Source organism: Pseudophryne corroboree, chromosome 6 (genome assembly GCF_028390025.1).
Source record: "Pseudophryne corroboree isolate aPseCor3 chromosome 6, aPseCor3.hap2, whole genome shotgun sequence".
Taxonomy (NCBI): Eukaryota; Metazoa; Chordata; class Amphibia; order Anura; family Myobatrachidae; genus Pseudophryne; species Pseudophryne corroboree.
In genome coordinates, this window is record NC_086449.1 from 195,160,563 (window position 1) to 195,176,939 (window position 16,377).

The 16,377-nt window shown below is 43.7% G+C and overlaps 1 protein-coding gene across 2 annotated transcripts in view; it reads right to left on the reverse strand.

Annotated features, from left to right (window-relative positions):
* SMAD6 (SMAD family member 6) overlaps nucleotides 1-16,377 on the reverse strand; it is a 101,459-nt gene that overhangs the window by 41,501 nt on the left and 43,581 nt on the right. For both annotated transcript variants that reach the window (XM_063925566.1, XM_063925565.1), the window contains exon 2: nucleotides 7,841-7,897. In XM_063925566.1, coding sequence (XP_063781636.1) covers nucleotides 7,841-7,897 — 57 coding nt within the window. The remainder of the gene's footprint in view (nucleotides 1-7,840; nucleotides 7,898-16,377) is intronic.

Below are 16,377 nucleotides of genomic sequence, written 5' to 3' on the forward strand. Positions count from 1 at the left end.
TGGTTTGACGTCACAAACGCGCCCTGCGTTCAGCCAGCCACTCCCCCGTTTCTCCAGCCACTCCTGCGTTTTTACCTGGCACGCCTGCGTTTTTTAGCACACTCCCTGAAAACAGCAAGTTTCCGCCCAGAAACACCCACTTCCTGTCAATCACACTACGATCACTCGAGCGATGAAAAAACACGTTGCTCGAGCTTGTGTAAATCTACATAGTTTTGTGTGAAAGTACTTAGCGCATGCGCGCTGCGTACCATGCACATTTTTGCCTTTTTTTACTTAATCGCTGCACTGCGAAAATCGGCAGCGAGCGATCAACTCGGAATGCCCCCATACTTCAAAAACACACAGAAAAAGTGTGCAGCACTGCAGCTCTTTGCCTCTCCAGCCAGGGTAACCTCTATAGTGCGCCCAAAATGGCTGCCTTGCCCGCTACCTTTCGCGGGTGGATTATGTAACCTGTGGAATTTATCAAAATGACTGAAACAACCTTGCATTATGCTCATTGAGCTCATTATGTTTTTCATGCTGTAATACTAAACCTCTGTGCTATGTTTTTTATGCTTGTAAAGATTCCTGCTGTAGAAAGCGCTATATAAATGAAATTATCATATATGTAATCTGTAACCGTTAAACTCACCAATACAACTTTCTGTGCATTGATATGTACACTGTTTATTCCAGCCCTTAGCCATATTTGGGACTTGAACATATTTAACGCATTGATGTGACATGTACAGTGCATGATCACATTCAATACAACAAAAAGGGGAAACCCCCTCCACATATACATGTCAGAATGGCAATATCCAACCACAACATCAAGAGAAATAAAAGTGTTCTTTTATTATAATCTCCAGATGTGCGAGGGGCACTGGGAGAGTCTATAATCCAGGTGAGTGGAGGCTTACAATACGGTCACCAAGTCACCGCTGCAGCCCTGCCGAGATCGCAGCACTGCCTGCAGGGGCTACATACCCTCCTCCTGTTACACTTACCCCCCTCCTTTTGTCTCTAGCATGTAAAATTTCAACTGCCCTGACCACAAAGCAGGCTGGAACATGGTGCTGGAAGGATAAAGTTACACGAAGCCTTTAAATGCTTCATAGTTACCATACTTAATTACCCACATTAACATTCTTGAAGCTGTTTATTCCTGCAGGTTTCCTTCCTTCCTCCCTCTGCTACTGAAGCACAAGAAACTTTGTTTTAACAAGTTACCCACATTGTTCCCTTTCCATAAAAAGAAGAAGTCCTTAACCCTCAACTTCAATATAAGCTCCATACAGAGCAACATGACAACAGCTAAATAGAAGTCTGATTTCCAGCAAACAAGCTAGAAAATCTCCACAACCAATTTCCAACATGGCCTAAGTTCACGCGCGTTCTCTGTATTGCATGCTCAGACTATGGTCACCAGTGGGCTCTGTCTGCATGGGAACCCAGAAACTGTTGCAAAGCAAAGACTGAATTCACAAGGCTGGAATATTAGGACCATTGAATGGACATGTCCTCTGCAGCTCAGTAATACACACTACAGTACATCAAATAGGTAAATAAGGACTTCACATGGAGGATGCTTCAGAGATGTACCCAAGTCCACTTCACAGATGGATCTTGTGGTTCTAAGTAGTTTGACTGCTCTGCAGCCAAGTGTACGGGTGATCCAGGGTCATTTGCATCTCCACTAAAATGGACATAATTGGGTGGTACTGGGGCATTTACACATGGGCTAATTTGAGTGAAGGTGTGGTGGGGATATTGTGGGTTGTGCAGAGTGGAGTGTATTCACAGATGGACCAGGTACAAGGTTGCTATTTGAACAAGTGCATTTATAGAGATGTGCAAATCTATATACAGATGAATATCCGCAGTTAGCCTGTGCATATATAATGGAAAGACTTGCGTGCAATGCCCAGCCACGAATTTACTGTGACCGATTGGTTGCCATGGGCAACTTCTCCACTCTTTTCACTGCTTAGTAGATCGCCCCCATAATTGCGAAGTTTAATACCCAGCAGCGTTATGATCCAGAAATGCTTCAGCACAAACGTGGACCAGAAAAAAGAAATACGGTGCGTACGGTCTTCCAAAATAAAAATCTTTAATAAGAAAAGATTCTCCTATGGTGGACTTGATATTGGGGGTAATTCTGAGTTGATCGCAGCAGCAAATTTGTTAGCAGTTGGGCAAAACTCCGTGCACTGCAGGGGAGCAGATGTAACATGTTAGAGTTAGATTTGGGTGTGGTGTGTTCAATCGGAAATCTAAATTGCAGTGTAAACATAAAGCAGCCAGTATTTATCCTGCACAGAAACAATATAACCCACCCAAATCTAACTCTCTCTGCACATGTTATATCTGCCACACCTGCAGTGCACATGGTTTTGCCCAACTGCTAACAAATTTGCTGCTGCTGCTATCAACTCTGAATTACCCCCATTGACAATTTTCCGTGAGGAGCATCATAGAACACATATAGGCTATAAATGTATGGTGTAGTAAGCCCTGGGTTAATTTGTTTTAGCCTGGATCTGTGCAGAAATAAGATGGCCTTTTTAAAACTTTGTAATAGCACAATAAATCTAATTTTCTTGCAAAACAATGAACAGAAAGTTTGACTAGAAGATGACCGTAATGTTGTAAAGAGCTAAAAAGAAAATGCAGAATCCACTATTTTATGGCTTACAAACTACGCCATGAATAGATGTTAGTTTTTTATATAGATCCTCACTGAAAATTGGTTTGAGCCCTATAAAAAGAAAAATCAATCAACGTGGCATCCGGAACCCAGGAACCGCAGTCCATAACATTTCCAATTCTTGAGACCATTGAGACCATCAAAGATTATGCAAAGGAGCGCCGAAAATCTGTCACTAGTAGTAGAGAAGGGGTGAGACAACAGCAGCTTTCAAATATATCAAGGGTTTCAACAAAGTTAAGGAAGTAGGCATTTAACAGGAGGAGACAAGTATTAGCTCAAGAGGACATGCAGTAAAACTCAAGGGTAGCATGTTCAAGGAAAATATGAAAACTACTTATTTCACCTGAAACAGTGGTTCACAACACCAGTCCACAAGTAGCACCACCAGGTCATGTTCAGTGGTATTTTTTTCATTATGCACATTTTGAAGTTCATCTATATGGCTGGGTCAGTAATTGTCCCACCTGTTTCCACAGACAGAAATCCTCAAAACATTACCTATTGGGGGATACTCGAGGGTTGTGTACCACTGACCTAAAAGGGCAGCAGACCAGTGGATTAGCCTTCCAGCAAAGTTGGTAAAGGGGGAATTTGCGTACCAGGTAAGCCACCATGGACAGTTTGGCGGCATGCTAAGCATGTCGATATTATGCATGTTGTTAAGAATATAGCCACCCATTTACATGCTTGGGAGACAAAGTCTAGGCTAAATTTGAATTGTAAAGCGCAACGGAATATGCTGCGCTATATAAGAAACTGCTAATAAATAAATAAAACAGTGAAGGTTCAACTAGAGTCTGAAGTGTTTAGGAATAAAAAATGGGCAGACAAGATGGGCCATGTGGCTGTTATCGGTCATCAAATTCTAGGTTTCCTTAATGAGGCCAAAAATGCTAATTTCTGTTTCCTTTCTGCCTATATTCTGTGCACAATGGTCAAAGTGAACTCTAAAAGGTACAACCTTTTCCATAAAGGAAAACCGTAAGCTGCTCTGCCAAGCAGCCTTAGTTTTTAGTCTTAAATGTATAATATGTCTACTGTACAGTTGCATATGTGCAGTATGAACTCATATGTGTAATGTTTGTAATGTATGCTACATTTTTTTCCTCCATGTTGCTGCTTGGCGATGCATTGTACCACAAAGAATTCCTAGTGTACGTGAGTACACCTGGCCAATAAAGCTGATTCTGATATCACACTACGGGGGAATTCAAATACCTGCGATAATACGGTAATTAACTGCGATCTGACTTTTTGCGAACATTGGCAAAAATCACCACGAAAAGCAGTTTATCAGGATTTACTCAACCTATCCTATTGCAAATTTGCAAAAATGGCAATAACAGTGGCACTTTAAAGCGGGGAGGGGGCGTGGCTATAATAAGAATCCACGCAATTTGTGTTACTGGCCATCTGGCCCGCACACTTTACCTAGGGAAGTGGGCGTTGCCAGATGGATGGCACTGCGGGATACTTGTATGCCTTTCCTGGAGGCCGGAGCAGCACACGATTTTCGGCAGCATCCCGGGAGGGTAGGCAAATATGCCTTTGTAAAGACTATATAAAGTGCATGAAACGTTTCATGGCATAAAAATAATTGGTACACTTATGCTCAATTTTTGGGGTAAAAGAACTACAGGGTTACAGAAAATGATATCCCTGTTTGCCTAGATAATGTAATTACAATAATCAAAATAAAATTCTAATCTGTAAAAAAAAGAAAAAAGAAAAAGTTTAATTTTCTAGCGCACACAAAGTAGTCCCTGATAAACTACTTTAAAAATGTACTAGTGACTGTATATAATAGGTGACAGGTACGCTTAGAGCCCGGCAGTCCTAAGTAACCTACTTGCCTAGTGCATTACATGCTTCCCGTCCATCCTCTCATGCAGATTTGTTTGACTAATGGAGACAGCACAATTAGTTTAGTGAAATAATGGAAATAATATTTACACAAGGCGTAAATACGGAATTTAGAGAGTTTGGACATTTGTCAAATGGACAGAGTTTACAATGGGACAGAAGATAATTGATAAAGAAAGAGGAGCGCACTCTCCCACAGGTTTGTTTAGAAAAAGAAAAAAGTATTGCTTGATTAAAAATAATAGGAATAAAACAAAGAAACAGAAAGTCAGATTTCACAGACAAACAGGGCTATGTTGCACAAGTGGGATATCCACGTGTTCTCTAAATGGATACATTAGTAAGAACTACTTGCAAGAGGTCTTTTGAGCCCTATGTAGTGACTAGATCCACAAAAGGGTTTGTAAGAAAAAGGATGCAAATGTCATTACAACATGATTTCCTCATTGTGTATTTCGCTGCTGCCCATGCAGAGTACACATTGGCCCAAATGCAATAGCCAGTGATTTGGGGTTCACTACGGCTGGCCGGCGGTCGGGCTCCCGGCGCCCAGCATACCGGCGCCGGGAGCCCGACCGCCGGCTGACCGACAGTGTGGCGAGCGCAAATGAGCCCCTTGCGGGCTCGCTGCGCTCGCCACGCTACGGGCACGGTGGCGCGCCACACTATTTTATTCTCCCTCTATGGGGGTCGTGGACCCCCACGAGGGAAAATAAGTGTCGGTATGCCGGCGGTTGGGCTCCCGGCGCCGGTATACTGAGCGCCGGGAGCCCGACCGCCGGTATACAGAAGACCACCCGTGATTTGTGACCATTTGTGTGATTTCTGGTACAACCTTGATTTAACCACTTAACTGATGATTTTCTCTTCAAAACTGATTTTTTTCCCCCTTTTAAATTCTTTTTTTAATATAGTTTAAACCACTTGCCTGGCATGGTCGCATCAGATGCGACCACACCAGGCAGTGCTTTATCTGACCTGGTCGCATGGGATGCGGTCAGATAAACAGTGTTAGAAGCGTCAGGAAAGAGAAACTTCCCGCTGCTGCTCTCAGAGGGACCGGAATGTCCCCTGCCTCCCTGCACCCTCCCCTCAGTCTTGCCGTTCTGCCGATCATTGCTGATCGGTCAGCATGGCAGGACCCCCCACCCAGCAGCTGCAGACAATGGCAGCCACTGGAAAAGTGTAAAACAACTGCCCCCCTCCTTCCTGTGTACCTGGCAGCTGTCTTAGGAGTAAAAAGTAACGTTGCGATGTTACCGATCTTCCCGACCGATGTTCCAATGTTTAAGAAATTTTTTTATTTTTTTTACTAAAATCATTTTGGATAAGGTTAAATTCATGTTCTTCACCTATTTCACTAATTAAAAAAAAAAATGACAATTTCGGAGCGGTTTTTGGTGAAAAAAAATAGTTAAGTGGTTAAAAAGTTTTTTTTTTTAAAGATTTAAATATTACATTATGCACATCTGCAGAACGAATCTCCTCCTCAAAAAATGGGGGACACAGTGGGCCAGCGCGTAACAGGTGATTTGGCCATGCCAGTTAAGTGGTTAAAGCACCAATTTGTTTTAAGACAAAACAGGGATGGTTTCAAAATAATTGCTGCTTTAAATTTAGTGGCTATAACGCTGAAATCACAGTGGTGTCTGTAAATTGCTGACAGTTACATTTGGGCAATTGCAGGGGTCAGATGACTGAGGGCCTAATTCATAGCTGTATACAAACCTAATGGTTGGTGTACAACTTTAATAGTGGGTTAACTGCGCATGACCCATTCTGCAGAACAGGTCCTGCGTCATCATGCTCTGTGGCCCCAAGCTGCAGCACATTTGACAAATTTACAAAACAGGGACGCGCTGCACCGTACAAGACGTAGGTGTGGCCAGGCCAGGGTCTATATCTTTAAGCACAGACTTCATGGCCACAGAAGAGAAGAGGAGAGGTGTCACCCAATCTGAGTAAGCTTAGACTTACTCAAGATAGGCAATGACTGCGGCCATCGCCAGGTATTCCAGATGGTTGCGATGATGATCCTGTGCTGCATCTTCAGATGCAGAACTTGGATCTACGATGCTGAAATGTGTAGACTTTTTTCTTCAGACGCTTCCTGCAACATTAGAAAATTAGCTAGATGGTATTGCACAGCCGCTACCTGGCAGTTGTGTTATACTATAGAACTATGTATCAGGCCCCGAACACGCAGCATTATTGTGTTCACAACGAGGCTTCATTTACCAACACACAGATTTTGATAAAATTAGCTGGCATCTCGTCTGATAAAGCTGCATGTAGAGCAACATGTGACCAGTATCTTTCTCAGTGTTGGGACCAAGGTTAAAATCAAAAGCGAGATGTAATAAAACAAAACATTACATTTAAATATTTCAACCAGTAGAAGCGATCATGTAGAAAACCTAGAATGTAAACAGTTTACTGAAAACATAGTGGGTGCGTGGAATAGACTGCCAGCAGATAAGACAAGCAAACAACAACAAAAAACCACAACACTGATGAGATAAACAAGTAGAAAAACACAGGTCCATATTTACACTCCCACTCACATAACTACAATGTTTGTGCCAGAAAAATTAAGTTGCACACACTACCAGACCGCACTAGTATTCTGCCACTCTAATTTCCAGTTTTCTTCATATTTCAACTAATATTATAAATAAGAGGCGTAACAAAATTCTACACCGAGATCAACTGGTAAAGTCCCCAATTTTCTATAATTGCAATTACTTGAACAATTCACTGAGACAATAACATGAAGATGATGAAAATGATAATAGCTGCCATTTGTACACCATTCTTCCTGCAGCTTTCAGTAGCCGCTGATAACTTATACCACTTTTCCACTAGCTAAATTTACCAGTGTTTTTGCACGGGGGCGTGCATCAACATGGGTTTTTATTAAGTGGAAACGGCTCAACACGGGTTGAGTGACCCTGGAATCCTACCCGGGTAGCTACCTGGGTTGAACACGGTAACGACCCGGGTAATTGTGCAGTGGAAACGGTCATTACCCGTGTTTTCAGACCTGAGTAACAAGTGACATCAATAGCTTTTACAGAGCTTACCCAGGTTAAGTGGAAACAGATCCGACCCGGGAATAACCTGTGTCAAAGTGCAGTGGAAATGGCGGGGCCGACACGGGTTGTAGCCAGGGTTAAACATTCTGGATCGGACCCGGTACTCAGGTGGAAAAGGGGCATTATACATTTCATAGCGGACATCCCAGTGGTAATTAAGAAAATGATCAATCAGACTCACCCAGAGGGTTTTGCTCAAACTTTGGAGAGAGACGTGAATATGGAGGAGGCGGCGATTCTGCAGAAAAAGGAAAACAAGAGATAGTCAGTTTGAACAAATAGTAAAACAGAACAATGACTATACAACATCAACTCTGCAGTACACAGACTCATTAAATTCATTTCAAGTGCTTATTTAATGAAATGGATTAAAGCGTAATAATGTTACCGTCAACCACAGCAACTATACAGGCAGACTGAATGTTTGTACATAGGGCAGTGTTTGTAGCACACATGTTCTACATTCTACACATCAAGAAGAGGATTATTATTCCTGAAAGTATGGCAGTCTGTGCATATACTGATGGATAAAAGTGACAGATCAGGTAGCGTGCGCACACATGCGCAGATTGTATTTTATGGATTTCCAATCAACAGTGACTAAATGGGAGTAAATTGTAGTGTTCAGTCTACACACAGACCAACAAAGTCACCTCAGCCAGAAACTGGTAAAAAGTAAAACACACTGCAGATCCAGAAAAGATCAGAAGAAAGGGTACAGGAGTGGAGATGGGAAGCAGAGTCAGGGCTGGCCTCCCTCCTACAGCTTATTACAGAGCTTTGCTGAGAAACTAGATGCCATTTCCTAGGACAGAGTCCCTGAACGAAAGCAGTAGGGAGGGGGGGTAGTGGTGACTGCAGCTTTAAGAAAGCAGCTGTAATTGGCGAGATCTCCAGATAAACAGTCATTCTGGCGCCAGCAAAAAAAGCGAACTCTGTATTATCACCACTCCTACTCTTCAACAGCAGAGGGACCTCCTGAGGAAAGCAGGACTGAGAGTGATCTTATTTCAAAGGGAAAGCATGCCAGACCAAATAACAAACTTCAAACTCCCTAAATCCTGGACTCCTCTCCTCCCCATTAGAGAGGACTCGACCTCATAAAACCATTACAGGGAAGAATGAGTTTATCTTGCAGTCTGGGTTCAACAACTGATACAGAGCAGCTAATTCTACTTTCTAGAGACAGGCCCCAGAGTTTGGTCCCCCACCCTCCCTCCTGCTGTCTCCTACAATGTTTGTATTTAGTTTCTCTATCTGTGGACTTGCTGTGGTTTATCCACCAGAGAGAAGATGCCAGCACAGTCCAAGTCTGTTTAGGAAGATTTTTACTAATTTAATACTGTAGGTCATATTTAGGCTACGGCAATGACAGTTATAACAGGTTTCGATTTGTCACAGTAGGTTTGAGCAACTACCTGTATGGTGGCACACAATTCACATTATGCCACCCTGACACAGTCTACGATTCTCTAGGCTTTGAGGTACTATAAATTCCAGCAAGCCCTGCAAGAAATGTATCGTGCCAAAGTTAACACCGTACTGTCACCATAGACACAAAGGGGGCAAGTAAATTATTTCTGGCTATTGTAGCTTCTGTATAAATTGACAGGGAGCTATTCAATTGTACCACATGGAAGCAGTTAATTCCCACAATGCTCGCTTTTTTGTGCCCTGATGCACGGGATTAGCGGTGTTAAGCAGCTTTCCCCGCGATAAGTGCCGGGCGTACCTCAGTAGTGTGTTGCCAGCACCAAAGTCCTATTTTATGCTCTCTGCTGCGATAAGTGTAGTCTCCGGCTGTTTGCGCAAGAGATTGAATAGCTCCCGGTCACTTTAGATGGGAGCTACAACACCCAGAAACAATTAAACCACTCCCTAGAGGCCAAAAAGGGACAGCCTCCAAGATTTCTCTGTGCAGTCATGGACTCTTCTTGATACATTTACTACACAGCCCTTTCCAAAGCCACCGCTGGATTCAAATTGGGGCAACTATGGTCAATACAAAACACAGCTGTTTCTGTATTAAATGTAATTGCCACTTTATAACCATCAGCTTAAGATGTGACAGATTTTAAAAGTGACAAATAGTAAATTTAGCCTTTCATTATACAGGTTGAGTATCCCATATCCAAATATTCCGAAATACAGACTTTTTTGAGTGAGAATGAGATAGTGAAACCTTTGTTTTTTGATGGCTCAATGTACACAAACTTTGTTTAATACACAAATTTATTAAAAATATTGTATTAAATGTCCTTCAGGCTGTGTGTATAAGGTGTATATGAAACATAAATGAATTGTGTGAATGTACACACACTTAATTTAATGCACAAAGTTAAAAAAAATATTGGCTAAAATTACCTTCAGGCTGTGTGTATAAGGTGTATATGAAACAGCAATGCATTCCGTGCTTAGATTTAGGTCCCATCTAGTGATGTGCACCGGACATTTTTCGGGTTTTGTGTTTTGGTTTCGGTTCCGCGGCCGTGTTTTGGATTCGGACGCGTTTTGTCAAAACCTCCCTGAAATTTTTTTGTCGGATTCGGGTGTTTTTTTACAAAAAACCCTCAAAAACAGCTTAAATCAGTGGTTCCCAAACTGTGTGCCGTGGCACCCTGGGGTGCCGCGGGACACTTGCAGGGGTGCCTCGGATTGGTGGTCCAGAACCAATTCAAAATATTTATTATCCATGTAATAGGAAAAACTAGTACTTGTGGCTGGCAGTCATAAAATATGTGTACAAACAGAAGCAAATCTTGTCCCTCACCACATAACTGAACCTAAGTATGACATATAAACATAATTTACTTAATTTCATATTTTTTATAAATTAGAAACTTTTGGACTAGGGGTGCCGTGATAAAAATTCTGATACTCTAGGGCGCCGTGATTCAAAAAAGTTTGGGAACCACTGGCTTAAATCATAGAATTTGGGGGTCATTTTGATCCCATAGTATTATTATCCTCAATAACCATAATTTCCACTCATTTTCAGTCTATTCTGAACACCTCACAATATTACTTTTAATCCTAAAATTTGCACAGAGGTCGCTGGATGACTAAGCTAAGCGACCCAAGTGGCCGACACAAACACCTGGCCCATCTAGGAGTGGCACTGCAGTGTCAGGCAGGATGGCACTTCAAAAAAATTGTCCCCAAACAGCACATGATGCAAAGAAAAATGAAAGAAAAAAAAGAGGCGCAAGATGGAATTGTCCTTGGGCCCTCCCACCCACCCTTATGTTGTATAAACAGGACATGCACACTTTAACCAACCCATCATTTCAGCGACAGGGTCTGCCACACAACTGTGACTGAAATGACTGGTTGGTTTGGGCCCACACAAAAAAAGAAGCAATCAATCTCTCCTTGCACAAACTGGCTCTACAGAGGCAAGATGTCCACCTCCTCCTCATCGTCCGATTCCTCACCCCTTTCACTGTGTACATCCCCCTCCTCACAGATTATTAATTCGTCCCCACTGGAATCCACCATCTCAGGTCCCTGTATACTTTCTGGAGGCAATTGCTGGTGAATGTCTCCACGGAGGAATTGATTATAATTCATTTTGATGAACATCATCTTCTCCACATTTTCTGGAAGTAACCTCGTACGCCGATTGCTGACAAGGTGAGTGGCTGCACTAAACACTCTTTCGGAGTACACACTGGAGGGTGGGCAACTTAGGTAAAATAAAGCCAGTTTCTGCAAGGGCCTCCAAATTGCCTCTTTTTCCTGCCAGTATACGTACGGACTGTCTGACGTGCCTACTTGGATGCGGTCACTCATATAATCCTCCACCATTCTTTCAATGGTGAGAGAATCATATGCAGTGACAGTAGACGACATGTCAGTAATCGTTGGCATGTCCTTCAGTCCGGACCAGATGTCAGCACTCGCTCCAGACTGCCCTGCAACACCGCCAGCGGGTGGGCTCGGAATTCTTAGCCTTTTCCTCGCACCCCCAGTTACGGGAGAATGTGAAGGAGGAGCTGTTGACGGGTCACGTTCCGCTTGACTTGACAATTTTCTCACCAGCAGGTCTTTGAACCTCTGCAGACTTGTGTCTGCCGGAAAGAGAGATACAACGTAGGTTTTAAATCTAGGATCGAGCACGGTGGCCAAAATGTAGTGCTCTGATTTCAACAGATTGACCACCCGTGAATCCTGGTTAAGCGAATTAAGGGCTCCATCCACAAGTCGCACATGCCTAGCGGAATCGCTCTATTTTAGCTCCTCCTTCAATGTCTCCAGCTTCTTCTGCAAAAGCCTGATGAGGGGAATGACCTGACTCAGGCTGGCAGTGTCTGAACTGACTTCACGTGTGGCACGTTCAAAGGGTTGCAAAACCTTGCACAACGTTGAAATCATTCTCCACTGCGCTTGAGTCAGGTGCATTCCCCCTCCTTTGCCTATATCGTAGGCAGATGTATAGGCTTGAATGGCCTTTTACTGCTCCTCCATCCTCTGAAGCATATAGAGGGTTGAATTCCACCTCGTTACCACCTCTTGCTTCAGATGATGGCAGGGCAGTTTCAGGACTGTTTGCTGGTGCTCCAGTCTTCGGCACGCGGTGGCTGAATGCCGAAAGTGGCCCGCAATTCTTCGGGCCACCGACAGCATCTCTTGCACGCCCCTGTCGTTTTTTAAATAATTCTGCACCACCAAATTCAATGTATGTGCAAAACATGGGACGTGCTGGAATTTGCCCAGATGTAATGCACGCACAATATTGCTGGCGTTGTCCGATGTCACAAATCCCCAGGAGAGTCCATTTGGGGTAAGCCATTCTGCGATGATGTTCCTCAGTTTCCGTAAGAGGTTGTCAGCTGTGTGCCTCTTATGGAAAGCGGTGATACAAAGTGTAGCCTGCCTAGGAACGAGTTGGCGTTTGCGAGATGCTGCTACTGGTGCCGCCGCTGCTGTTCTTGCTGCGGGAGGCAATACATCTACCCAGTGGGCTGTCACAGTCATATAGTCCTGAGTCTGCCCTGCTCCACTTGTCCACATGTCCGTGGTTAAGTGGACATTGGGTACAACTGCATTTTTTAGGACACTGGTGACTCTTTTTCTGAGGTCTGTGTACATTTTCGGTATCGCCTGCCTAGTGAAATGGAACCTAGATGGTATTTGGTACCGGGGACACAGTATCTCAATCAAGTCTGTAGTTGCCTGTGAATTAACGGTGGATACCGGAAACACGTTTCTCACCGCCCAGGCTGCCAAGGCCTGAGTTATCCGCTTTGCAGCAGGATGACTGCTGTGATATTTCATCTTCCTCGCAAAGGACTGTTGGACAGTCAATTGCTTACTGGAAGTAGTACAAGTGGTCTTCCGACTTCCCCTCTGGGATGACGATCGACTCCCAGCAGCAACAACAGCAGCGCCAGCAGCAGTAGGCGTTACACTCAAGGATGCATCGGAGGAATCCCAGGCAGGAGAGGACTCGTCAGACTTGCCAGTGACATGGCCTGCAGGACTATTGGCTTTCCTGTGTAAGGAGGAAATTGACACTGAGGGAGTTGGTGGTGTGGTTTGCAGGAGCTTGGTTACAAGAGGAAGGGATTTAGTGGTCAGTGGACTGCTTCCTCTGTCATCCAAAGTTTTTGAACTTGTCACTGACTTATGATGAATGCGCTGCAGGTGACGTATAAGGGAGGATGTTCCGAGGTGGTTAACGTCCTTACCCCTACTTATTACAGCTTGACAAAGGCAACACACGGCTTGACACCTGTTGTCCGCATTTGTGTTAAAATAATTCCACACCGAAGAGGTGATTTTTTTTGTAATTTGACCAGGCATGTCAATGGCCATATTCGTCCCACGGACAACAGGTGTCTCCCCGGGTGCCTGACTTAAACAAACCACCTCACCATCAGAATCCTCCTTGGCAATTTCCTCCTCAGCGCCAGCAACACCCATATCCTCATCCTGGTGTACTTCAACAGTGACATCCTCAATTTGACTATCAGGAACTGGACTGCGGGTGCTCCCTTCCAGCACTTGCAGGGGGCGTGCAAATGGTGGAAGGCGCCACCTCTTCCCTTCCAGTGTTGGGAAGGTCAGGCATCGCAGCCGACACAATTGGACTCTCCTTCGGGATTTGTGATTTAGAAGAACGCACAGTTCTTTGCTGTGCTTTTGCCAGCTTAAGTCTTTTCATTTTTCTAGCGAGAGGATGAGTGCTTCCATCCTCATGTGAAGCTGAACCACTAGCCATGAACAGAGGCCAGGGCCTCAGCCGTTCGTGTCGTAAATGGCATATTGGCAAGTTTACGCTTCTCCTCAGACGCTTTTAATTTTGATTTTTGGGTCATTTTACTGAACTTTTGTGTTTTGGATTTTACATGCTCTCTACTATGACATTGGGCATCGGCCTTGGCAGACGACGTTGATGGCATTTCATCGTCTCGGCCATGACTAGTGGCAGCAGCTTCAGCACAAGGTGGAAGTGGACCTTGATCTTTCCCTATTTTACGCTCCACATTTTTGTTCTCCATTTTTTAATGTGTGGAATTATATGCCAGTATCAATAGCAATGGCCTACTACTATATATACTGCGCACAACTGAAATGCACCACAGGTATGGATGGATAGTATACTTGACGACACAGAGGTAGGTAGAGCAGTGGCCTTCTGTACCGTAATGCTATATATTATATACTGGTGGTCAGCAAACTGTGCAAAACTGAAATGCACCACAGGTATGGATGGATAGTATACTTGACGACACAGAGGTAGGTAGAGCAGTGGCCTTCTGTACCGTACTCCTATATATTATATACTGGTGGTCAGCAAAATTATGCACTGTACTCCTACTATATACTACAATGCAGCACAGATATGGAGCGTTTTTTTAGGCAGAGAACGTATAATACTGGTGGTCACTGGTCAGCAAAACTCTGCACTGTACTCCTCCTATATAATACTGCTGGTCCCCAGTCCCCACAATAAAGCAGTGTGAGCACAGATATATGCAGCACACTGAGCACAGATATGGAGCGTTTTTCAGGCAGAGAACGTATAATACTGGTGGTCACTGGTCAGCAAAACTCTGCACTGTACTCCTCCTATATAATACTGCTGGTCCCCAGTCCCCACAATAAAGCAGTGTGAGCACAGATATATGCAGCACACTGAGCACAGATATGGAGCGTTTTTCAGGCAGAGAACGTATAATACTGGTGGTCATTGGTCAGCAAAACTCTGCACTGTACTCCTCCTATAATACTGCTGGTCCCCAGAATAAAGATATGCAGCCCCCTGAAACAAAGTGAGAGGACGCCAGCCATGTCCTCTCACTATCATTTCCAATGCACGAGTGAAAAATGGCGGCGACGCGCGGCTCCTTTTATAGAATCCGAATCTCGCAAGAATCCGACAGCGGGATGATGACGTTCGGGCGTGCTCGGGTTAACTGAGCCATACGGGAGAATCAGAGTATGCCTCGGACCGGTGTAAAATGGGTGAAGTTCGGGGGGGGGGGGCGGATTCCGAGGAACCGAACCCGCTCATCTCTAGTCCCATCACCATGATATCTCATTATGCTATGCAATTATTCCAAAATACGGAAAAATCCCATATCCAAAATACCTCTGGTCCCAAGCATTTTGGATAAGGGATACTCAACCTGTATAAGCACACACTCTATTAAAATATACCAGTCATATTTTAAAAAGCGCAGTCCACTTTTTAATTAAATGATGCAACTGTCAAACAGCAAATAAGGATCTCATCTTTGGTGACCCCAAGCGGATACCCGACTTAGGGGGACATTTACTAAGCAGTGATAAGAGTTGAAAAGTGAGCCAGTGGAGAAGTTGCACCATCAACCAACCAATCAGCAGCTCTGTATGATTTTATAGTATGCAAATTATAGATGTTACTTCAGTGCTGATTGGTTGCCATGGGCACTTCTCTGCTCTTATCAGTTAGAAGCCGATTGAAGATCAAGTACCAGCCAATCGGCTTCTGTCATTTTTTCAAACGCAGCCTGTGGCATAGCAGTTAGGAGCCGATTGGCTGGTACTTTATCTCCAGCGACATTATCTCCATTCAAGACTTAGTAAATAGACCCCTTAGAAGGTTCATTAGTATATATACTCATTTACAGTTCCATTGAGCGCCACTGAAACGCTATGAATGGAAGGTGTTGGCTCTTCAAGTCAGGGAGTGATTAAAGAATTATGTCCGAAGTGACAACCCCTTTGAATCACGTTTGGCAAGTGTCCAATTCCACATTTATTGCAATAATTTGAAAACTGCAAATTACATTACCGAAAAAAAAGTTAAATAGGTCACAAAGGCAATTAACAGCTATAGTTTTGTTCATAGGAATACACACAAACGAAATGTTTTACTAACATAGGGAAACCTTAGGGAACACACTGGAAATTAGAAGTATATTATCAAGCGCCAAATAAAGCATGCGCCGTACCAAAATACAGGGAGAAAAACAGGGTTTGTCGTTTTGGGGGGTTTCTTTTTTTGAGCTGGGAAATTTAGGAAGAAAACTGTTGTGCCTCATCGAGGTCACATGTTCCCAGTGAACGAATAGGTTGAATATGGTTTCAGCTCAGAGTGGCTGTCTGCAGTGTGATAAGATGTGTACACAACTCTTCTTGTACTGTACAGTAGAAGTATTTCATATCAGCCCCAACCATAACCAAAGAAAACTAAATTGCATCAATTTGCAATGTGTGCGTTACTCACTA